We start from the raw sequence: 26,107 nt of genomic DNA on the forward strand, positions 1-26,107 counted from the left end.
TATGAGGGAAATCAGTCTTTATTAAGGCCACGTCTTTGGCTTTCAGATTTCACATACATATATATAATACACGTAAAAGGCAATTTCACCACCATGGAATGAATTTCTTTAGACATTCATTGAACTGTGTATAAAGGATGTCAATTTCATTTCCAACAGTTGGCAACTTTAAGGAAGACACAGTGCTTTCCCGGTTCAAGAGATGTACTTCAGTACCAATATGAGAAGCCTCCATAGTGACTCCTCACACAGAATGACAAGTGGGACAGCCAGAGGAGGATAATTCTGAACTCAGTTTGTGTATTTGCTTTTTCTCAGCATTAGAGACAGACAAGTCCATCCACCTACCTCATGGAATTTTGCCATTATTATCCACACATAAGTTTTGGCACTTCCTGACTCAGCATTTTACTTCATTTTATCGTTAAGTATGTAAACAATGCAAATGAAACAAATGCTCTGCAGAGCCCCCTCAGTTGGTTATATCGCCTGAACAGAGAACTTAAATCATGAGTCAAAAGAAAGAAATACAAAACACCTGCGTTGGATTTCTGAACAAAAGAACTAGCTATCCCAAACAGGAAAGTCACTTAAAAGGTAATTAAGGTAATTATGTCCCCCTAAATCTTAGAACGTATGCTTGTCAAAAAAGAACAGAGAGGATCACGTTAGGTCCATATTTCTCAACTTACCATCCAGTTGTGCTGACCGAGCAGTTTCAGAATCCTAGCAGCTACCATTCCAACCCATCTGAACCACACCAGATGGGTTGGGGCAAACAATCCAATAGTTTCACGTTTGCTTAGACTGAGATGGGCAACTATGGCCCCTTTACAACCCATGGACTTCAACTCCCAGAATTCCTGAGCCAGTCATGAATTCTGGGAGTTGAAGTCCACAGGTCGTAAAGGAGCCATACTTACCCACCCCTGGCTTAGACAAATCTATTAGCCTAAAGATCAAGATTAGGAGATGCTGAACCGTTGCTCCAGGTTGCTGTTTTTATTCCTATATTTCCTCCTCACTGGACGCCAAGAAAAACAACTGCTTCTACTTTAGAAATGAGGCCTTGTATGCTGACGGACTTATGCCTGTCAATCCTGAATCTACTTTCTAGGAAGCAAATCTCATTTAAATAAGACCTGAATACAACCTTGTTTTCAATCAAGCTGCAAAGGCTGATAGAAAAAAGGGTGATGGCTTTGGGCATGAGGTCTGGGGCAACCACTGGGAAGTGTATTGCCTGTGCAGGTACAAAAGTGCTTGAGCTGAAAAATACTCTGGCTTCCCGTGCCCAGGACAAAAATCAATCCAAAGGAAACGTTGCCATTGAGAAAACATTACTTCAAGAGGGGGAAACCGCTCTTGTCCTGGGAGCTACCCCAGACTATTTGGAGGCTAGGACAATGATCTCTGAAGGAGGATGGGGTTCAGCCTGGATGGGGGACATTTTTGGGCTATTTGGGAGTGTTTGGAAGTTGCAAATTGATGCATTTTGACTCTGGGAATTTGATCGGTCCATCTCTACTACCTTTTGGCAAAACCTATCCCAAAAGGATATCGCTGATATCTCACCAATTTTGCCAGGTGTTGCGGGACAAAAAGAGGATCTTCCAAGGCTACAACATAGAGGCCACACATAGCCTACAAAATGCCGATCCCTGATTTACTCACACCTTCTGTTTCCAGCATTTAAGGATTATGCTAACCAGAAGTGGATCAAGAGATCTTCACATTTTACAAAAGAAGTTACCACAGGAGAAAGTGAATTATTTCCATCTGTGTCTCCTTCAAGTGCCTTACATAATACCTGAGAAAATCAAAACACAATGGTATAATTATTCCTTCAGCTTTTGAGGTGCCACAAAAAGATTCCAAACAGGAGCCAAGCCAGCTGGCTCTAATTTAGTCATTGCTTTTGTTGGGTGACCATCCTAAGCATCTTCAATGCCATGTCACCTTGGTCAGCCGGGACCTGAGAACAAAAAAAACATCAGCAGTTAGCCAACGGCAGGGGATTTCCCAGAAAGCCACAAGAACAGGAGTAGCCATTAAAAAAAAAAAAGGGTGCTCCTTAAGTTTTGTAATATTATTCATTTACTGTTTTCATTGTTCAATGAGGCCAGAGAAAAAATAAAATAAAAAAAGGAAATAGAATGTCTTGCTCACTCCGGTAAAACTACAAGATATTTTTAGACTCCATTATCTCAAATATAGACAGTTAACCATAGTCCTTTAGGACAGGGGCCCCCAACTCTGAGGCCGTGGCCTACTACCAGGCCTTAGCCTTTTGGAAATGGGGCGCAGAAGTGGTGGGCGAACTCGTGTAAGCATCCCATGAGCAGCGGGCAAGCGTAGGTGCAAAATCATCCCCTCCCGACGGTCCGCAAAGTTGAAAAGGTTGGGGAACTCTGCCTCAGGATCTTCATCTGAGTGAAGGAACAACTGGGTGAGGGAATGGGCTGCCCCACTCACTCACACTGGCACGTCAGTGTGGTTTAGGGAGGGTTTTATATGTCTTCCCCCAGTAGTTCTCTTCCCCCGGCTTTAGAATTGTACCAACCAAAGCCAGCCAAGAGCAAACCTAGATCAATTCCCCAGGCAATGGCCAATCAGTCCATAACACAAATAGCAAGCTGCTCAAACAGCGAGTCCAATAAACGAACATAAAGCACTCCTAGGCAAAACTTAAAGTACATCCACGTTAGCTCATGGGTTACAGAAATTCAGAATCTCAGGAAACACAGACAAGCACACAGTCACAACACACACACACACATTGCTCTCAGCAATGCCTCCCTCTGCCTGCCGTGCTAAATAGCTCCTGATCAGCCCATCAAGAGGGGCGAGGCCTGTTGCCAAGCAATCTGGAAAACCGGTTTCTCTGCCCTGTGTGCTCTGAGATCTACCATGGCAGGCAGCTTCTCCCCCTCTTCTTCGCTGGCCTGCAAATTATCTCCAGCCGAAGCCTGTTCTGCTGGCAGTTCCTGATGTGCCAGGAATGATCTCCTTCTCCCCTGGAGCCAGCCTCTGAGGAAGAGTTGGGGGAGTCATCCAAAGGAGACACCACAGGGAATGGCAAACTAGATGTCTCTGATGAAATGGAGGTGAGAATGTGGCCAAGACCGACAAGCTCAATCAACAGAGCCTCTCCAGATAAGGAGAGGATGAGAGATCACTCCAGGCAGCCACTCCTCATGAAGGGACTGCAGGACAGGGGTCGACCCACAGGTCGGAGCACTGGGAGATAAGAGAAGCCATCAAGTTATCAACCACCATGGAGTCTTTAAGGACATTGGGTTCATCCATCCTCACTTATTAGCCATTTTTGGATTTATAGTGATTTTAAAGTTAGTAAAGGTCTTCCAAGCAACAAGTCTGGTGAATAAAACTTCATCCCAAAGTAAAGGTAATACTAGCTAGTGGCTTAAAAAAAATGTGGAGAACATAAATGTAATTCGAGAAAGTTATAAATGAATTAAGAGAACAAGCAAATTTGAAATATTAGGCCTTTTGCTAAGGTTTTTGAAATAATTCAATAAAAAAAACGTTTAATCTATCTGGAACCAACCAAAATGATCGGTTAAATTTTGAAAATAAGGAAACCAAGAAATCAGAGACTTTATGATTAGGGAAATGGGACCCTAAAGAAGGCTAAAGTTCCAGACAGGAATAGTTTAAAAAAAAAATCAATAGGGAGAACCTGGCTTCTATTTTTGAACTAAAAGAAGAGCTGTGAAATTTATAAAGTGACAAAGTTATGATGCTTGAGATACTTCAAAGGGGTTTTTTTAAGAACTGTGAGAGAAACATAAAACTAAATTGGCAGAAATAATTTCTGCACCTGCAAATGCATTTTTTGAAGACTGTAAGGAAGAAAGACATGGAAGAGACTATAATGGAGGGAATTCTAAACTGTCAGGAAGAAGAGGCAAAACAAATCCCAGCTGATGTATAAATGTTTTAAGTAAAGAAATTGTTTCTTTAGAAGAGAAAGAAAAATAAGACAGAAATGACAAAGTGAAAACACAAATGATAAGCCAGGAGATGAAAAATGACCTGGAATAATTTTGAGACTGAGAAAAAGGAAATTTAATTAAAGATTCAACCCTATGATAGCAACTTGATGAACTGAAGAGCAAGATTGTTAGAAACGAAACAATGGAACATTCAATTGGCTTCTTTGATTGGGGTTAAAATAAAATAAAAACATTTCTATAAAATTCTGGAAACCCTTTATGAACTTTATGGTAACACTTGGTTTGAAATGACAATGATCTTTGGAATTAAGGTAGGATTATGGGAAAACCAGTTTCACTTTTCAGCATTGTTCAATTCTTTAATAAAAAGTATTTGAAAAAATAATCTCCATGTGTTACGATCAAATGAAAAAGCCTTGCTTATGGCAATCTTTCTCCTCTCTCTTTTTCTTTTTTGCAAATTTTTTATTTTATTGGTAGCCTCTCTCTTTCATGGAAAGGGATGTAAGTATCGTCATACCTGCCCTATTCTTTTGTCTTTGGGCTATGCAAAGTTGTTCCTACAAAACGTTTTAATTCTTACAACATACAAAACAGAAGATGTCCTCTGCTTACTCTGAAGGCATGGAAAAGACTTACCATGTGGCCAGCCTTGAGGATCCAGAAGAAGCTCAGATTACAGTAAGATTTATAAAAAGCAGCCGTCTCTGTGCATTCTGGGCAGGTGTACAAAGGTTGCCACTTCAGTGCATTGAATTCTTTCAGTTTGGGCCATTTTAGCTTCCGGAGCCAAGCTTCTTGCCCTAAACAGAGAACGGTGATCAGTAACTCTATCATAAAAAAATCCTGCGACAAACTGTTCGTTTGAACAGATGATCCCCTACCTACCGGGCTGGAGAGCCATGGTAGCACAGTGGTTAGAATGCAGTATCGCAGATTGACTCTGCTCATTGTCAGATGTTCAATCCTGACCCGCTCGAAGTTGACTCAGCCTTCTGTCCTTCCGAGGTTGGCAAATGAGGACCCAGATTTTGGGGGGGCAATAATGCTGACATTGTAAACTACTCAGAGAATACTGTAAAGCACTATGGGGCAGTATATAGATCTAAGTACTGTTGCTAGCCATCAAAATAAAATAAAGCAATAAAAAGTCCTGGAAAGAGCAGCATGCAGCTTTGTAAAACAAATAAATAAAAGGGAAAAAAATCTTTCAATGCAAGATGAATCACCTAAGAGAGTTATTAAAAATCTTCATTGCAATTACCCACAATGACCCACTGTAGAATTAGTAAAGCACTAAAAACATACACATCTTAGCAATGTGTGCATGTATGTGTATAACATATAGCCAGGCACCTGCTGTCATGTTGGCTATCTCAATCATTGTTATCATTCCCCAGGAACTCATCTTTGAAATGATCGTGGTTTAACTGGCTGATGCTGATTTACCATTGCCAGACAGACCCTGATGAAGTTATCTTATCCCAATGTCAGGGCTCTGGAATCAATATTGTCACTGAATAGAAAAGAACAATATAAACATGGAAAATGGTGTGAAGTCACTGGTACGCTGCTTTGGATCCCTTGGGAGTAGGGGATGAATAAATTTTATACATAAATAAATATGCTTATTTGTATTACTGAAGGATTTAATTTAGCCAAGAAGATCATCTAATTGTAATCTAAATAAGCATACTGTATTTGCCCAGTTCTAGGAGATTGAATTACTCCATAACTTAGTCTATGTCTACTGACATTGATGTGAATGCCTTTGATCAAACAGACCTGAAAGGTTAGTTTATTTGGTTTATTAGACTAAATTCAGCTGAGTGGGCAGATAACACAGGCTTCATTCATACCCATTACTCAGCCTAGATTTGTTTACCTGGATTTGTTGACCATACTACAAGGGCCTGGTTTACATATCTCATTAAAGAAAAAAAAACCCACATACTGCTTGCCTAGATTAATGTTATACTGTATGCTAATCACTTAACCTGGGTTAATAAACTGCAATTGAAAAGAAGAAGAATTTATTAGAGTTTAGCATATGCCTGAAAAGACCGATGAAATCTCAAAATGGAGCAAAGTAGAAATGTAGAGGGCTTAGAAAATAAACCCAGCACTTTGACTTCAGCTAAGGAGCATTTTGTCATTAAAAGCAAAAAGCAATCCAAATAACTACTCACCTGAAGGAATTCCATTTTAAGATGAATGGGAATGTATAAACTCTACAAGCAAGCTTATGTCAGTTACTTCTTATTTATTCACAAGACAATGCCTTGATCCTATCTCCTAGCAAAATATCCCTCCTATACAAAAGATTTAGCCTCCGATACCATTTATGTCTCACTGTATTCTTCTCTTCAATACTCTCTTCTAACCCAGCTCATTTCTTTCCACTATTTCTGGGTTTTGTAGTCCCCATTTCCTTCTAGAGCTATGCTATCTACCATCCTTCCATCATCCTTCTACCATCATGCCGTTTTTGGCATTTACTTCCAGTTTTCAACAAAAACACACCCATTGAAAACCATTGGTTTGCTTAAGTGAAGATTCATTTAATGAACACCGCAAAAAAAAAAAAGACTATAAAATCAGGTCAATCACATAACTGACCCATTTTAGGATCTTCACAAGTTACGATCATGGCGGGCAGGCTCCATGATGGTAGTAAGTTGAGGACTATTTGTATACAGTTGCACCTAACAATAATGACCTGCTTTGCTGTCTCCACCAAGCTCATTCCCATGGAAAAAAACCCGCTTACCTATTGTAGGAACAATGAGATCTAGCTGCCCATTGTATACAGTTACATTCACATTGGCCTCGAGCAAGCTGTCTACAATATCAATTGCATTTTTCATAAAGTCTTCAGCCATATTCATAAATACACCAGCTGATTGCCCTGCAGAGTGATAACAAAAGAGTAAGAAGAGGTAGGTAACCTTATGCCAGTTGAAGGTCATATACAGTGTTATTGATAAAGGAAAGGGCCATTTGTGTATGTGTGTGAGAGGAAGGGAGGGAGGGAGAGGGGGCAAAAAAGTCACATTTGCCTCATTGCCAGGATCTGACATCTCCATTTCTTTCTGCAGCTGGGGGTTGGGATAAAGTATTTTTTTTTCCCTTTTCATTTTAATCTGCAAAAAAAATATTTTTCATGTATTTCCAGTTTCTAAATTAGAGGAAACTATGATCCACTACTGAATTTTGGAGCCAGCATTAAAAAGTGGGGTGGGGGGAAGGAGCTTGGGGTTTATAACCTGAATCTCAGAGCCACCCAGAAATTCTAACAACTTCATAGTTGCAAATAGAATTTGAAATAGTAATTAACTTCAACCAGGTTTAGAACCCAATTGGCTTTTAATCTGGGGAATTCCACCCCCAATACCTGATTGTGATTGGAAATGAGACAAGTTAACACAATTTTAAAAATATAATATTTTAAAATATAAGAGGAGCATGCACAGATGTTTTTGTCCAATTCCACAACTATGATTTAATAGTTTTGTATCTGTCTGTACGGTATATCTGTACATGGAATTGCTATTTATTTTGTGCCAGTTGAACAATTGCTGTAATGTTCTCCAAAGAATTTGGGGAGTTGTCATTTGATGAAAAGATTCTTCACCTAGAGATGAAAAAAATCTTCACATGTACAGAGAACTAGAATTGCAGTTTCCCCTAAAAAATAGGGAGTTATTACTACAAATACATAGTGTAGAATATCCAAACATTCTAAAGCAGAGATCTCCAGCCTTGGCAACTTTATGGCTTGTGGACTTCAACTCCCAGAATTCCTCAGTCAGCAAGTTGAAGTCCACAAGTTGTCAGGTTGTCACTCCTGGAGACTCCTGTTCTGAGGGACGATTTTGAATAGCGTGCCAGTCTGAGTCATTCTTCCAATCTTCTGTAACACTCCCATCCAGATTCAACTCCCAGAATTTCCCAAATGACATGGCCATTGCTAAGAGTTTTTGATATCTACATGTCTAATCAGTGCCAGCTTCGGAAGGCTGTCTAGATAGTTCCCATGTTAAGAGAAAGGTGATGACTGGTATGTTAGTAATTCTAGAGGGAAACTGATATCCTTATTTCCTAAAAACCTTGCTCCATCATCATCTCTTATTAAATAAATGATATTATTCAGATTGATAGCTTTGCATTGATTTCCTCCAGATGTTCAAGGCAACATAGTTAGCATTCCTGCCTCCATTTTTTCTCTGCAACATTAACTCTGCAATATAAGTCCAGCTGACATCAAACAACCTCCAGGGCTGAGGCCTGATTCAAGAGACCCAAGTTCAACATTTTAACTTCTATTATTGCTGCTGATGGTGCTTCTGTACATGTACATGTAACTGTACAACAGTTCTCTTGACATAATTTTTATAGATTAAAGCAGGGGTGTCAAACTGGATTTCTTTGAGGACCGGATTAGCATTGTAGTTCTTGTCTATGGGCCGGCCAGGGTAAGGGGTTGGCGAGTAGAGGGTTTTGGCCGTTATCGGCCTGATTTTTGTCCTGTTTTGGGCCCTTTTTTCAGGCCGTTTTTGGGTGGCAGATTGCTGTAGGAAGCCATGGAGGGTGAAAACTAGGTGCTGGGGGGCGTACACGACCCATTTTAGCCACCCAAGGGACCGCAGGCTGGTCCTTTCATATTTCCAGGCTGGCCCCACGGGCTGGATTTAAGCACCCTGTGGGCCGGATGTGATCTGTAGGCCTTGAGTCTGACACCCCTGGGTTAAAGTGTAAAAAAGTAAAAGTAAAATAACTCTTTTCTAGTTAAATTCAAGAGAACCATTACTTTGGAAGTTATTGTAAGCCACTCAGAGTTGTTATCAATGAGATGGGTGGCCCAATAAATAAATAAATACATATCCCCAGTTCCCCTTAAAGACAGCATATCAGATAAGTTACTGAAGAATGATAAAACACATTTTGCCACTGAAGTTCAATCATAGCTAATATAATCTAAATATATAGTTTCCTAAGATAAGAGCTTCTTCACCAAGTTCTTAATTCTCCTGTGAAGTATGATATACAAGAAACTATATGAGTATTAGATGGAGTCAGTAGATATTAAATACCTCCCCATTTAACGTAGTCTGGAATTATTTTCAGCTTTTTTCGGATGGGCCCATTCATCAGGTCATTCAGCTTGTCTTTAATTTGATTTTTCACATGACGCTGGAACAATTTTACTGAAGAAAGAAGAGAAAGAAGACTGCGTTTGAGGTTTACCTGTATTTTTTTTTTTTAAAGATGAATTCCCTAATCATTGCTGCAGAAACTCCAAAATAATTTCTTTCTCTCTTTGTGGGTATTCCATCAGTAGAGATTTTAAACAAGAGACTGCGTACCTTTGTCTAAAATAGTATAGGGTCTCCTGCTTCAGCGGAGGTTGGAGCAGAAGACCTCCAAGGTCACTTCCAATGCTAATATTCTATCTTCTGTGCTCTCTCTCTCTCTCTCCCCCTCCCTCCCACCCACCCTCTCCTTCCCCCACCCTCTCTCACACACACTATCAATTGCAACAACCAAATCATAAATACACAAAATAAAACAAACCAAAAAAAATTCCTCCTGCCCCTCCCAAACCCCAATAAGGCAGCAGTTCAATGTGTAATTAAATTAAATTAAAATTAAATTACAGAAATATGGCTCCAGTCATGTCAAGGACCATCAGTTCAGGGCCTCTGAACAGTAAATCAGTGGCAGCCTACCAAAATGTAATCAGATCCATTCAGAAGTAAGTAGGGAACACTAGATTCTGTCTAGCACTCCTTTGTCAAACCCCAAATCTTTTATATACATGATGGCTCTAAATTGCAAACGCTTATCCCATTCATCAAGCAAAAAATAAAATTGCTGACATGACTTTAATGCCTTGCTTTCTACTAAAAAATATCTTTACCCCTATTTTTTTAATGTATTAATTTTGTAATGCTCAGCTGAAGCATTTTGTGTAATTTGGAAGTTGGCAGTCTGTAGTGCTTGGGACTTATATGGAGATCCAATATAACAATAACAGAACAATTGCTTGTTTAGATAATCAGAACCGTAGTCTTTTCATGCAAGATTCCATTGCTGAGTTCCTGAAACTTTCTTTACTTCAGCAACTTCATTTAGGGCACTGGAGCAGAGAATGGGAATTTGAAGGTTGCTACTTCCTATTTGGCTCTGATCTCCATTGCACAGTTGCAATAGGTATATCACGTAACCCACCAGATGCTGGGAAATATATATATTGAGAGGGCTAGAGGGCTAGTGTGTGGTGAGTTCAGACATTATAAACTGGAGTTTCAAATATTTTCTGTGAAAAAGATAACAACTGCTAATTTAACCCATTTTAGCATCTGTAAAGGGGCTACACCAGGGCTCTCCAAACTTGGCAACTTTAAGACTTGTGGACCCATTTTGGAGACCCTGGACTATATCTTTGATCTTCTAAAACTACTATGTCTTGCTAAAAAGAGGTTTCTGGCATTGCAGAGTTCTCACTCAACTTACAAAATGGGATGGTTTCAGTGGTAGCAGATGAAAGAGCGGTGTCCTTTGTAGAGTCATGGGTTAGAATGTTATAGAAGTTCACACCATTTGTGTTCTAGACGAGAAAAGAAATGACATTAAAAATAGAGATCCTCCAGCAAAAGGCATGATTTACTCTAAACTTTGAAAAGGACTCCTGAGAATACCTTAGATAGCCAAGAAAAGAAACAAATGGATCTTAGAAGAAATCCATCCAAAGTTTTCAGTCAAGACTCTAGTAACTAGGCTTTACATTAAGTGAAGACCTAGTTCTCTTAGAAGTGTAAAATGCTGGGAAAATGGAAAGGAAAGAAAATAAGAGGTGGATGGACTCAGTTACAGTGATGATCGGTGCACTATGGGGAGACCCTGAAGACCAAGCTGGAGACAAATTGTCAGAAGCAAAATCAGTCTGTCTAGTGACCCCAGAAGCTGCCATCAAGTTGATGGCACATAATCAATTAAATCAATCTCTTTACCTTTTCTATGATATCCTCTGCTTTATCCCAAAGCAGTGTAGCAAACTTAAATGCCCCTGTATTTATTGCATTCAGGATCTTCTTGGCAGCTGTAGTGACTTCCTTCAAGCCTTGATCATCTAGGAAAGACTGCAGTACAAGGAGTGGGATGGGGATGCAGCAGTAAGGGGAAAAAAAAGAAATTCGGAACCAACGTTGCATAAAATGCCTCAAGTACTTTCAAAGGAATATAAGCTGGGCAGTAAACCGCCCCAATGTCAATGTGTATTTTAACAAGATATTATTTGCAATGGCTTCGAAGAAAATGTAGAGGCTACCTGGAATGATATATTAGAAGACTAATAAAAATGGTTTTATTAATCTGAACAAAGTCAACAAACAGAAACTATTGAAAGTCCTTGGTAAAGAGAATTGTCATGCTCTAAAGCAGGGGTGTCCAACCTTGGCAAGTTTAAGACATGTGGACTTCAACTCCCAGAATTCCTCAGCCAGCAAAGCTGGCTGAGGAATTCTGGGAGTTGAAGTCCACAAGTCTTAAAGTTGCCAAGGTTGGACACCCCTGCTCTAAAGGGTTTGTATTTACCACCAATGCTTTACATAGTTTCTTTTTAAGTGGGTTTTACCTTATGGCCTATTTGCAGGGTAGATAAATCTCAGGACACTTGAGACTCTGCTACTGAAGCCAAGTTTAATGCTAAAGCCATTAGGTGGCTTCTTCAGGATCAAAAACAGCTAAGGACAGCTGGAGGAGCGGTACAGAAAGTGGGGCACTGGAGAATATGTGCTTGCATGCATGAACACATAAGTAGATCCCAAGTATGCACTGAAAGCGGATGTAGCTTTTGAGGTCCAAGAGTTTACTTCCTTCTAGCCTCTGTTTCTAAGCAATCAATGTTGATCATAACATTCTATAAACCTGCTGACTTCAATCCCATCTTTGGAGTTCTCCAGAAGCACAGCAGGCAGGCTTTGCCTCTAGGAACTGGAATAGAGGGACATTTCTGTTCTGATCCAACATGACAAATCTCATGAAGTCAAAAATCAGAGAAGAAAAAAAAAAGGAAAGCATTTAGCACGTGCTTCAAGCTAAACTCCCAGGCTTGAGTTGACTGTTTATTGGCAGCTAAACAGATTCATTAGATGTTGCATGGCTAAGGTTTAAATTGTGCTTTAACAACAATCTTGCATGAATTTTGATATAAAGGTAATTATCATATCTGCATAATAACATTTATTACCCTATTTATTAAAGTAGAATAGTTCAAGTTATTTTTCTTTTTCTCTTTCTCCCCTTCTTTTATTAGTTTTATGTTTTGTATAAACTGTGTTGCAACTTTGAGTTTTTCTACCATGTTTCTCATAAAATAAGGCCGGGTCTTATTTTTTTTTAGCCCCGAAAAAACAGCTAAGACGTCTTTTCGGGGATAACTTAATTTCCTCCCCCACACACACCCCAACCTAGAGCGCCCCATGAGCACTCACTTTTCCATGAGGTTGCTTCTGTCGGCTGATGGAAGCTCCCCAAAGGCAGAGTCACCAGCCGCTTCTATCAGCTGGTAGAAACAGCCTCGTGGAGAGGTGAGTGCACATGGGGTGCTCTAGGTGGGGGTGTGCGTGGGGCAGGAAATCTATCAGCCGGTAGAAGCGGCTTCGGGGCGAGCACCCACACGCACTCTCCTTGCCACGAGCCTTTTCTATCGGCCAATGGAAGCTCCCCAAAGGCAGAGTCACCAGCCACTTCTATCAGATGGTAGAAGTGGCCTCAGGGCAAGCACCCCGCATACACTCTCCTCGCCATGAAGTCGTTTCTACTGGCCGATAGAAGTGGCTGGTGACTCTACCTTTGGGGAGCTTCCATCGGCTGATAGAAACAGCTTTGTGGCAAGGGGAGTATGCATGGGGCTTAATTTCACCTCATGCCTAGAAATCATGCTGGGCCTTCCTATTGGTGGAGGCCGTATTGTTGGAGAAACACAGTATTCTTCCTTGTAGTTGTAAGAACATTAATAATTTTTTTAAAGATATGGAGTATATACTTACAGTGCTATACAGGTAAGGCCCCCAAGCAAGCACAGAATCTAAAAGAAACAAACATTAAGATTGGCTTATTTTTTAAAAAATAAAACAGAATAATGGGCATAAACTTTAGTATCTTTCCCATATTTCTCTGTTTAAAGCAGGCAGTAACTTTTTAAGTTCCTGAGCATTTTCTGCATCAAGACAAAATAAGAACTGAAATAAAATCAATCCTAGCTATTTTAAAATTGACAGCTTTTCAAAAGGAGGAGAAGGAAGAGGAGGCAGCAGTATAAATGCACAGAAATAACTCCTAGTTTTTAAAGTGGAGCCTCACAAAATCTCTAAATCAATGGCGATCTAATTTAGCACCAAACTGTTTATTATTTATTCCAAGGTATCAAAATCTGGTGCTTTCCAGAAGCATTGACACGAGATTTCCATCATCCCCACATTGCAGTGATAGCCATGCTGGCTGGGTGCTGAAAGGCTGTATTCTAACTAACGTATCTTGATGCTATCAGGCTGAGGAAAATGACATTAAACTATTCACATTTTAAAAAAAGATCTTATTCATGTTGCTATTCAAGATTTTGAGCACGGAGTAAACCCCCTGGACTATTTCCAAATCACATGGGAAGCCCAACCCAGATTCTTACTGACAACTGCCATTGTGTATCTAGTAACAACATTCTTTTTACAGTAATCAGGAACATGTGTTGGCTCTCCTATTCGAACATGCAATATCTTTTTTCCTTTAAGATAAAAAGTGCCCAGTTTAATCATACTTAAAATAACCAACCAGAAAGCCATATATAATTAAATATATAATTTTCAGTGGCTGGAATAATAAACTTCCAATAGAAGAGAATATCTATAGCTCAGGGTTGAACTGCAGAGTCCATGGTGTTCTCTGAACTTAGTTGTTTGCTTGCAGACATTTCAGTACTTAACTAGGTAATATAATCAGTATTATTTAGTTATGTAATAAAACATCTGCAAGCAAACAACTAAACTCAGAGAGCATCAAGTCCTCCATTGTAAACTTCCTCAGATTCCAAAAACTATCTGACAGAAAAGCAGAACAGAATAATTTTAGTATACAGATAAAATGGAGGGAAGAGATTTTAATCCTAAGGCACCTGAAATCAAGCTGGGATAAAACCAAGCCTCCACAATTTCACTTGAACCTGGTTGCTGGTACTGAATATCAAATTGTCTTTATTTTTTCTTCAGATTTTGCCAGAAAGAGGCAAGAAATACAGTGGAAGATGCACAATATCACAGATGTACTTAGTTCCACATGAATGTACCTAGAGGAGAAATCCATGAATCACCAAGGGCTACTCCACGAAAATTGCACTTGATTGTTCCAGCTTGAATAGCCTTAAAAAATAGAATTAAAGTTTAATTAAAACCTAATTATTCTGAGGTAAATGTATCATATACTTTCAAGCACCTTCCCTTAAGGCCAGGAAGAAAGCAAACAAGAACTGCGTTATTAACGTAGGTCAATTTCTTAGCCAATTCTATAGCTAAGGAAAGTGCTTTTTTTGGCTGAAAGCAATAAAATCTCTAGCAATATCTTACACATGTGGGCCTATGTGTGTGTCAAGATCAGAAAGATGGTGGATGAAGCGTAAGACTCGCCCCTCTGAAACCTTGCGCAATGACGAATGCGCAAAAGGGGCAGGGCTTGCCTTGTGACTCACCACCTTGTCTATTTTAACACACCTCTGTGGACTCTGCTGCCTACACACGGTTTATTTTAGCTCAGTGCTAACATCTTTTGCCTCCATTGTTCTAGTTATCAAATCCATGCCTGGAATCAAGTCTAGAAGAGACAATTATCTGGAGAGCTTGGTCCTCCCAAGATCTCTTTAATAAAAAATATGCTTGATATTATGTAATTTGTACATTACATTTTCCTTCCTTCCTTCCTTCCTTCCTTCCTTCCTTCCTTCCTTCCTTCCTTCCTTCCTTCCTTCCCTCCCTCCCTCCCTCCCTTTGTCCCTCCTTTCCTCCCACCTCAACTTTCTTCACATTTTTTGATAATAGTTAGAGAAAGAAGAGTAGCTGCTTAATCCCTTGCTAACCCATGGCTCCTACTGCTGGTGTGCACTTACACAATTGATTAAGCAGGGACGTACAATATCTTTTGGCCTTAGGACCGCACCTGGTGCCTGAGTCACATGCAAGATCTACATATCTACATGAGGGGGAGGAAAGGGCAAAGAACTAGATAGAATTGGGTCAAAAAGCAAGATTTAATTGAATTTAAATTGTACCATTAACATTAAAATAAACTTTTCAACAGCTGTGATTATTCTCTAGATATCAGATACAACAATAAGTTGTCTGTAGACAGTTTTGGAGATGCCACTGGAGGGGGAATAACCAAGGCTTTCTCGGGGTTCCTATGGCCAACTGAGTGGAAATTCCAAATTCAGATGACTGGGTGAAAAACATATTGGGACGTGGGAGAAGGACTGGAAGAACCTGGGGGTGGGGTAAAAGAGAGATTAGACTCGAATCCCTACGTGGCCACAAGCTGACCACATCCAACATATGTTAAGTGCCATTGACTCTGATCTAAATCTAAGCAGGTGCTGTTAGTTGAGAAAATTCTGGTGCATAGTCTATAGCAGTGGTTCTCAACCTGTGATCTACAGATCACTGTGGGGCCACAATGTTGTCACAGGCTTGAAGAAATGTTGTGATTTAAATCTTGAGTTAAGTCTTGGTGGTCCATGGCTATGGTCTATGACCATAAAAGGTATATAAAGTGGGTCCGTGGAGAAGAAAAGGTTGAGAACCACTAGGCTAGGCTATAGCAATAAATCAGTTAACTGAACCACTTGTAGACCTGATCTTTCACACCTCACATGGAAACACATATATATTTCACCTCAGAGGTAACAGCACCTAGCCAATTTTGACTGATCTGAAAAAACAAAGGCAGTCAAATTTAGTTAATCCTGGGAAAGGAGAGCATCAGAAAGCCCAGGGTCATAGAGTAGTCTGAGAGGTGAGGAATCTATCCCAGAAGCAGTAGCAAAACACTTTCATCTTAACACTTAATCAAGAATCAACCTTGATTCGAGGAGGATTTTATATGCCTCATTTATTAAGAGAGATTTAAGAGAGATTCTTCTTCCCTCAGGATCTTGCAGAAGAAATCCAGGTTACCTTGATGAGATTACTATATTCTCTGACAGGGAAAAATCAACTTTACCTTATGAACTTCCAGAGCAATGGCAGCTGCCATTTTTCCTCCATAAGATTCAGAAAAGATGTAGAAGGGGATTGTCTGAAAGGAAAAAATGCATTTATACACCTTCCACAAAAATAAAAGAATTACTCAATACATCAATAAACCTTCACTCTTTTCTTTTTCCTGCTTGATGCCCATAAACACCAAAGGGAAATCTTTTCTCAGAAGAGCAAGACAAAACGGTCTCCTTCTGCAGCTATCCAGCCAAGTAACAGACACCCCCTTGGATTTCTGTCCTGCCCCATTCCACAGACATGGGATTCATTACATTGCAAAGCAGATTACAGTAGCTCGCAACTTCCGAATGTAATTGAGCCCAGAATTACAGTTGCACCATGCCAAGCACTGTGCCAAGCAGGTCACATGACCAGACTCAATGTTATGTTTTTCACTCCAATTGCCAGAGTCACTAAGCAAACCCTGGTTTCTGGCAAAAAGCATTGTAAATCACTTAAATGCTGGTTGCCGAGTGCCCAAAATGCAATTATGTGACCACTGCGGGTGGGGGGAGCAGTTGTCAGAACTATGAATGATGGTCATAAGTATAGGTACCTTTTGGGGGGGGGGTTGTAATGCTAAGCACCTGTCATAACTCGAGAATTACCTATATACCAAATGAAATCATTTACACAGTAACTAGGACATTTCATTCCAAAAATTTAAAAAAAAATTTCTCCTGAAGTTAAGAGAATCCACTCCATTTTAATGACAGGGCAACCCAATGAATATACGGGGATCCTTCATATCTCCCTTTGAGCATAATAAAAACCTACTTCCCAGGACTGATCCTATGCCCGAAGTCTTTCTGGCTGAAATTAGGCCTTGTGTGTCACACCAGAACACACAGAGAGACTGAAATTAGGCCTAGGATTATAAATCACTCCATTAAAGGGCTAATTTTCAGGAGGGAGCAATCTCTACACTGCAGGAATGAGGAACCTTTGAATACACCATCATTTGTCCCATGTTCTGAGATAACTTTGAAGGATGGGAAGTGGGAGCTTAAATCTAGCCTTCAGGCAATTCCTGCTATGTCAGCACTCTCAACAGGCCTTGCCCTCTAGCAGAAACTGTTCGGGGTAACAGTCTACAGGAGCCTTTGCAAGCATAACTATTAGTGGACTGGCTTTGACATGAACAAGGATGCCAATTGTTCAAGATGCTAATTTGCAAGGAAGTCAGCACCTGTGCAATTTTAAGCAAATTCAAGCAAGGTTTCCTTCTGTAAACATCCATCCCCAAAGCCATTTGATAAATGTCAGCAGAGCTTAAAGAAAAGGCTTGTGTGATGAGTACTTCCGTTCTGCAATGCCTGAATAGGGTTCATGTGTAGTTTTGGGATTTCATACAGTGGTAGTAGACAGTAAGACATTCCATGGGCTGTTCCGGCTGTACTTGCCTGGAATTCCGCCTTTGATTTAAAGAACTCTCGGAGAACCACCATCATATCCGAAGCGACCATGCTGAGATCAGTGGCGTAGGCAAGGGTGTCATTAACATAACTGTATCCGGTGCCAACAGGATTGTCAACAAAGAGAAGACTTGCTGCCTGCAGCTACACCACCCAAAGAAAACACTGACATCAGCAACACACACAGAAGGAGGGCAGCCTACTTAAAAGGGATGACAAAGAAGGAAAGACTCTTTCAAAGATTCCCACAAAGGCACGATGAGCGCTTATTTTGCATAGAAAGGATAATGCACTACTCAGTATCGCTATATTTTCAGCCTAGAGGCATTTATTAAATATGTCTTAGCATTAGCTATTCTCATTCATAGGCAACCTCAGCCATAGAAGTCTCTTACTTTCAGTTGTTAATACTTGCAACAGAGTCAAACCTTCCACAGTTTGTGGTTCAAGGCTTTTCCCCAATTTTAAGTTTATTCTTTTAAAATTTTTAATTTTCCTTATGTGTCTGTCTGTGTGTTTATGTGTATGTTGTTGTGCACGTGTGCATATATATGCTTGTAAGCTATCCTTTTTAATATACATGTTTTTGTTTTTGGCTTTCAGGATAGTGGAAGAGCAGTCTTACGACTACTGGTAAAATTCATTTCTTTAAATATGAATCCTAAAGTCTTACTTGGTTTGTTTAACACAAGGACAATATAGAAAAACAGAGCAAATAAAGATTTCCTGCCATGAAGACAAATAATCTATTAGGCTGCTGGATGAGGTGTAGGAGTAAAATCTCTTTAAATAACTGGTAGCTTCGGAAGCATACGGTATATGGGCTCCTAGAGGAAGAGCAAGAAAGATCTCAAAGTCTGCATCTCAAACAAAAACCAACATATTGCAAAAAGCATCCTTTTTTAAACATAGCCTGCCAGAACACGCCCAATTTTCCCACTATAACTTAACACAGTTACCCAAGTTGTCTTTCTTGGTTTTAGATCAGAATCTAAGGGACCAATCTCTTCAAAATTTCCATATCCGCAACCTGAAGCTCCTGGGCCTCCCTATGGAAACACAGAGGTGAGAAACGGAGAGGAAAATCATCAACCATTTTTCTTGCTATCTTATTTTTCATTTATCTCTCAAGAAAAGGAGGTGTGATGAACAGAATGGTTTCATTCCAAGGCTGTTAATGCAAATCTACAAATAGAATCCTGTGGAACTTTTTCTTAGAAACGGCTTCCGAGTGCTGTGTTAGTCCACGTGGGAAAGAAAATGCAGGCCTTTCCAAGAGCAGGCAGAATTTCTGAATTTTCCCAGCTAAACTTAATTCCTGTTTGTTATGGGTAGTCCTTGACTTACGACCACAATTGAGTCCAAAATCTCTGTTGCTAAGCAAGACAGCTGTTAAATGAGTTTGCCCCATTTTACGACCTCTCTTGCCACGGTTCTTATGTGAATCACTACCGTTGTTGTTAGTAACACGGTTGTTAAGTGAATCTGGTTTCCCCTTTGACTTTGCTAGTCAGAAGGTCCCCAAAAATGATCAAATGACCCTGGGACACTACAACTGTCATAAATGCAGGCCGATTACCAAACTTTGATCATGTGAACATGGGGATGTTGCAACAGTTATAAGTGTAAAAAACAGTCATAAATATCTTTTTTCAGTGCTGCTGTAATTTCAAACGATCACTAAATGAATGGTTGTAAGTTGAGAGTTACCTGTATAGGCATAGGAATGCCACAATGAAATTCTATAGCTCATTTATGTTACGCCATAATTTAATTTTTGCCCTTGCAATTTGCATTACTGTTCCCGTGCCTTCCGAGCAACTTACAAATCCAAACAATTTACACTATGTGGGGCATCAGAAATAATATTTCTGATTTTTCAACTGCTTTTAATAACTTGATTTAGAATAATTAAGGCAATGAGGTATAATTAATATACAATGAGAGCAAGTTTGGTGTAGTGGTCAAGGCATTAGCTAAAACCCCCGAAACTGACAATTCTAGTTCCACCTTAGGCATGAGGCTACCTGAGTTATCTTGGGCCAGCCCCATCTTCTCAGTCCTAGGAATTAAGCAAGGGAAAGCCGCCTCTGAAATCTTACCAAAAAACTGCAGGACATTTCCAGTCACCAGGAAATAACGATGACTCAATCCCTCCAATCCCACCCGCCAAATGCAATCAGTTTATGTTATAGGGCTGAATCTCCATTTAAACTTTATTCTTCTCCTATGAAGGATTCGTTCAGAGTTTTAGACACCTTCTATTACAAGGTTTTACAGGATTCAACTCTACTTCTGATGCTATTGTCCTTCCATTACAGCTCACACCAAAGCCTTACCCCCAGCTTACCTGCAGCCATAAGATAAGAGGGAGTTGTGTGAAATTCTGAGTGGGACTGTCCGCATAGTATAACCACCAGAACATGCTTGCATTGCTTCTGACAGGAACATACCCCCACGCCTGTTTCGGTTCTTTAGGTTCCTTTATTGAAAAAGCTAAAAGGGGACAAAAATAAATAAGCAATTACTATGCTTTACAAAGCTAAGACACAAGAGGACTTGGCATTCTTCTACCATTCTGAGAATTTCAGGAGAAGAACCTCTTCCTTCCAGACTAGGAGTCTTCAGCCTTGGCAACTTTATGACTTGTGGAATTCTGGAGATTGAAGTCCACAAGTCTTAAAATTGCCAAGGTTGGAGATCCCTGTTCTACACTACCACATCAAATCTGTAATTCCTCCACCCTTCCATGTACAATTGGCCTTGTATAATATGTGGTTCTTTCAAAGAACAGAGATAGTAGAGATAGCAATGCTACTTTCGGTGCCGGAAATACCCTTGGTTTTACAGGATACCACACAAACGTAATCATCAAGGCCCAGATTAGATTTTGAGCACCAAGTGTCCCATCAACAATGACAATGGGAGAGTGAGGCAGTTTATGAATCTTTTCTGCCCAGTAGACGGCCCTGAGATCACATTTACCACAGAGCTATGATGAATCAGAGAGTAAGATCTACCTATCAAAATGTCTCATAATATGACTCAGAAACATTAACAAGATTTTTTTTTGGGGGGGGGGGTTTCACTATCAAGGAGTCTGAAGATCATCTGCCATCCAAATATACTCCACTTTCGAGATAAGCTCTGCCCACTTCAACAGGACAAACTGTCACTATCTGTGCATTAAGCTCATTCCTTTTTTGGGGTGTGTGCATGAATACAGATTGTAATCTACCTTGGTCTACTTATACAACAAAACAAATACTGTCAGTTCGGAGACCAAACAGATGGCAACATTTTAGGACTGTGGAGAACAACCACAGTTTATTTGAAAACAACCTGTTCAGCTTCCTTCCTACACTCCATCTTTCTTTCGTCCCTTTTCCTGGATGTTTCCAAATGAAGCTCAGCACATGAAGCTCATGGGCATGCTTGGAAATTTTAAAAAAAAACAGACACGCTAGCCTTATCTTTTTAAAAAGTATTTTTTTATAAAAGAAAAGAAGAGCAGGTAGGAATATTGGACTGTGCCAATTGTCCAATCCCATGGGATGATACCAGAAAGTGCCTTTTCCCCTTTCTTGAACCCTAGCACTTTTTCTCCAATCCCACAGACCCCCCTGGAATCAAAGAACTGGCAGTAGAAAACCCACCACCTCACTCCAGTGGGTGCAATTTCGTTGAAGCTCTTCGGTAGACAGGATTCAACCTTGCAAGACATTCCAAGGTCCACAGGTTAAGAAACAGGACTGTACACTACAACCAAATCCAGTGCCAAGTAGATTGCCAAGATAGCCTCCTACCTCTTTTTCTCATCTTCCATCAAGAGGACACATTCCTACAGCAGCTTACATCATATCCGTCCTACTGACTCCAATGCAATTGCTTATCCGTAGGTGTAGACTTCATGCAAAATACTGCCACCTTCTTTTCCCACAGTAGCTATTAACAGTACTTGTTTAAAGGCAGTGTCAAAATAGAGTTTGGATCATAGACTACTTTAACGAACAACTGTAACCTCTCTCTGCAGTGCAAATGGCTACTCCTAATTACACTGATGTTTGATAGACAACTCGTTATTAAAAGCAGGGGAGAGGAGAGAAATAAAATAAAATGAAGTACCAGGATTCTCAGAGTGCCATAGGCACAATCTCACATAGAGTTGGTGGTTAAAAGTCAACTGCTCAGTTGACTTCCATAATAAGCAGCTGTGAGTGTAAATCACATTATTATCTCTGCCTCAAAGACAATGTTCTGCAAACACAGAGAACTTCCAAGAACAAGGGTTGGTATCCTTTATTAGGGCTTCCCAATCCCTCACCCTGGCCCACTACCAAGCCATGGCCTATTCACAACTGGACAGCGGGCTGGTACACACGTGTGGTGCACACACATGATGTACACATGCGCACCAGTCCGCCGCTAATATGGTCCGGTTCCCCTCCACCCCACCTGTGCCGCCAAGCTGCAAAGATTGTGGACCGCTGTCCTGTAGTGATTTACCTACAAGTAAATCCCATTCAAATCAGTGGGACTCACCAGAATAGACTTTTATAGGACTGCATTCCTCTCCTCTTTAGTGTTCAAATTTAATAGCTTAGGGTTAGGTAGAAAGGATTTCTACAAGTTTAACACTATTGATCTGAATAGACTGGCATTATGAAATATTTAACCTGGTTTTTAAAAAGAACCATACATGCAGGCCTATTACATATCATCTGGAAAAATCCAGAAGATCACTTGATAGGAGCAAATTAGACTGTTCTATAGCTCCCCAATGACATGTAGTGGTCATCTAGAATTTTTTTTTTTTTTGCCCTGATATGATAGCCTTAACATCTGGCTCTCTTCCTTATTGCCACCTGATTGAAAAGTAGAATAATCCCACAAACAATTACTCTGAAATAGCATCCATAGTGAGATGGGCATATACATTTAATAAATAAATATTTTCTGCTTTACTGGGGTTTGCTCTCATACCATGTTGATGAAGCGTGGAGAGATTTGGTTACAACTACAGACTCCCAATTCCAGATGTGCCCTCAGTCATGGAAACTCAATAAGGAATTTGGGTAGGTCACTATTCCTCTATCATTATTTCATTTTTTTCCCTTTGTCTATGAAAATGCCCACTGCACCATATATAGGTAATCCCCGACTTACGATCACAATTGAGCCCAGAATTTCTGTTGCTGTGAAACATTTGTTAAGTGAGTTTTGCCTCATTTTATAACCTTTCTTGCCACATTTGTTAAGTAAATCGGGCTTCTGCATTGACTTTGTGTGTCAGGTCGCAAAAGGTGGTCACATGACCATCCATCATAAATATGAATCAGTTGCCAAGTGTCTGAATTTAATTACATGACCATGGAGATGCTGCAATGGTTATAAGTATGAAAAAAAGTCATAAGTCACTTTTTCAGTGCCAATGTAACTTTGAACAGTCACTAAATGAATTGTAAGTAGAGGATTACCTATATATACTTTGTCTCTGAAGAAATATTTCCACCTTTGGGAGCATAAGTTGTACAATTTAAATTTAAGTTATAAAGTAGTTCTTCCTCAAGTGTCTAGTTTTAAAATGTTAGCTTTAAAAAAGGAGTGACTGCTTACATGGGATGTTTCCTTTAAGGCAAATTTTAAAACTTGTTTTAAATAACTACCAATTAAAGGAGTAGATATTTTACACTCGCTTTCCAAGCAAGCCTGCTTGGCTGAATACCGGGAATCAAAGTGTTTTCCTCACAGTTGCTCATATCTTCTAGCTCTGTGCCAGGCCGTCACTAGAAATCAGAGAGGTATGTGGATGACAAACACAAATCAAATACAAAAGAAAAAGAAAAAAGAAAAGAAAAGAACAAGGAAGGAAGGAAGGAAGGAATGCCTAAAGCAGGGGTCCCTAAACTTGTACTGCTTGCATCTGCAGATTGCAGCAGCAATCTGCAGATGTACTGCAGTTTACTGTAGAAGACTAAAATCCCGCAAAAAAATTCCCCAAAAGGAGACTAGAAATTCCTCCCCCCCTCCGCACAAAATAGATCACACTGGCTGAAGCTGCTGGGAGTTGCAGTTCACCAACAACCCAAAATGGGGGCTGACTCTAAAAAGAGGATCTAAGAGATTTCCGCAGAGATTTCAGCCCATGATTACTCATTCAGATTCTGCCACTTTCATAATATTCTTCCACGGAAGGAGGCTTGCATAGCTGGCAGGACGAGAAAGCTCAGCAGCACAAGGCAAGCTTTTAAAATCTCAACAGAAATACAAACAACAAATACAACCATTTTACGCTCGGGTTAGTAGCTTCGAGATGCGGTCAGTTTTAAATTCAGCACCACGAAAGGAGTACAGTTCTCCGATCGTGTTTCACCTTCCGTAAACTTGTGTGTGGGCTTGTGAGCTGTTACTAACCAGACACGATTGGGGGACGGGGGAGAGAAGAAGCCGTCGCCTTCTTTCCAAGCTTACCTGAACTTAGAGTCCCCAGCGACAATATTAGAATAATACTTTCCGTCAGCAACATCTTGACAACCTTCAGAGCAACAACCCTAAGGCTCGAACTCCCCCCGCCAGCCGCTTCTGAAGAAGGGGAAGTGGCGAGCCGAGTTTAAAAGCGAGCCTATAGATCCTCCAAACCCGGCCCAACTCGGGAACCGCGGATGTTTTGCCTTTCCTCAAAGCTTCCCACACGTGATCTCTTTGGTCCTGCCCGACCTTTGCGCGCTACGAATTGGACCAGCCGCGTCCGACCAGCTTTCACCGCGCGGCGAGAGCGCGTGATTCAAAACGCGGGCTCTCGATTCTGGCTCTGTCCCGGCGGGGCGGATTTCGCCTCTGCGGTTCTTTTGCTCCGTGCTGGAAGAACCGCCAAGTCCCTCTAGCTCCGGTTCTCTCTGGTTCATTTCTTGGCCCAGGTTTGGCTGCCAGGGCGATTAGACTAGTGGAAAAAAAAAAGAATTTAAAGTATTTTCGTATTTACAAGATACAGGTATAAGAATAAATATGCTTTTGAATACATGAGATAGATAGATAAATAAAAAACAATAGGACAGGGATGGTAGGCACGATTGGGGTGCTTATGCACGCCCCCTACAGGCCTCTTAGGGGTCGCTAGTAGACAGACTAAGGTTAAAGTTTTTGGGGTTTGGGGAAGAAACCACAAAGTTTAAGTAGTTTAACCTGTATGTTGTAACCTGTAATCTGGTTGGACTTTGCTTCCATCCAATGTGTTTCTTGCTGGCAACTGTAACCAGTGGACCTCTGGCTGAATTCCCCCATCCCCATGCCCTTGCCTACCTTACAGTCTTCCCCTACATAGTCACACACACACACACACAGAGACACACACACACACACACACCTATCTTATGAAACGTTCTTCCTACACACACACATACACACACCTCCTATTCTTGGGGTGAGATCAGCTCCACTCCTACTTATTTTCTGGAAGTCACTCCAAACCTATGTCACCAGGCCTGGGAATCTCAGGGGACCTGTGAAATCTTGAGGTGCTCCCTTGATCTTGAGTGTTTTGTGCTTTTAAAACTTTAGTTTGATTACTTTTGACATATTTATTGTCTTCAGATCTTTTTCTGTACAGTCCTGAATCACTTCTTGTGAAATGGGTGGCCATAGAAATTGGATGGATGGACGGACAGAAGATGGACAAGATGGTCATTTACTTGTATATGCAAACCTAGCAATAGGGTTAAAGAAACCACAAGCAATACGGGAAATTGTCTGATTTGGGAACTAAGTATTTGCTTCTACAACTTCCTCCTTATAAAGAAAAAGAGTTCCTGAATACAAGCTCGCTCAAGCAAGCAGAATTCAGGATTAGTGAGTGTGGCTTGTTTGCTTTTGGCTTAGTGTGTTGGATGCACCCAGTCAATTGTGGTTTATTCAATCAAATAGGACTTAAAAATTAACTTAAAAGTGTTACATCTTTAGCCTATCACAGCAGCCAATCTTTCTTCCAGCTTGGTTCCCATTTTATTAAGTTGAATCTGAACTGGACCGCTTCAGACTGCAAGAATATGTCTTCTGCTTTTCCACATAAAAATAACCCCATAAAAATCTGGGTTATGAACTTCTCATTTTCTCTGACATTCATGTTTCCATATTATTCTCGTTTTAAAATTAAAGGATATTTCTTGGAGCCATTTATTTATTATTTATTTATTGGCTACCCATCTTACAACAGGATAATTCTGGGGGGGGTTATAATATTAAAAGGATAAAATTATATAAAACCTACTGTATATACCATGTGAATAAATCATTACAATTGCAATTATAATCAAAGCACAAAGCGAACATTTGCTAATGTACAAATCTCCACATTAGCCTCCTCCAAATTCAAAACAGTTATTATGAGCAAAGCCAAGGAAAGAATACAGACTTGACT

At 40.3% G+C, this 26,107-nt stretch overlaps 1 protein-coding gene across 1 annotated transcript; it reads right to left on the minus strand.

Moving 5' to 3' along the window:
* SCPEP1 (serine carboxypeptidase 1) lies at window positions 1-24,501 on the minus strand. Its single transcript, XM_026711106.2, has 13 exons — window positions 24,166-24,501; window positions 20,045-20,190; window positions 18,654-18,743; window positions 17,683-17,838; window positions 16,245-16,319; window positions 14,323-14,395; window positions 13,034-13,071; window positions 10,994-11,122; window positions 10,497-10,590; window positions 9,074-9,187; window positions 6,751-6,888; window positions 4,620-4,783; window positions 1-1,975 (listed from the first exon to the last, which is right to left on the minus strand). The coding sequence occupies exons 1-13, from the start codon at window positions 24,218-24,220 to the stop codon at window positions 1,910-1,912; spliced, it is 1,338 nt and encodes a 445-aa protein (XP_026566891.1). The 5' UTR covers window positions 24,221-24,501; the 3' UTR covers window positions 1-1,909.
* Between the last annotated feature and the right edge of the window lie 1,606 nt (window positions 24,502-26,107).

This window comes from Pseudonaja textilis, chromosome 2 (assembly GCF_049901715.1).
Source record: "Pseudonaja textilis isolate UNSWEBS1 chromosome 2, rPseTex1.2, whole genome shotgun sequence".
In the NCBI taxonomy this organism is placed as follows: Eukaryota; Metazoa; Chordata; class Lepidosauria; order Squamata; family Elapidae; genus Pseudonaja; species Pseudonaja textilis.

Coding starts and splice junctions, on each gene's coding strand:
- SCPEP1 (XM_026711106.2), bottom strand. CDS start 24,220: ATGTTGCTGACGGAAAGTATTATTCTAATATTGTCGCTGGGGACTCTA. Junction 9,188..10,496: donor CACTGAAACCATCCCATTTT/GTAAGTTGAGTG, acceptor TTCTTTCTTCAG/TAAAATTGTTCCAGCGTCAT. Junction 4,784..6,750: donor TCTCATTGTTCCTACAATAG/GTAAGCGGGTTT, acceptor TTCTCTGTTTAG/GGCAAGAAGCTTGGCTCCGG.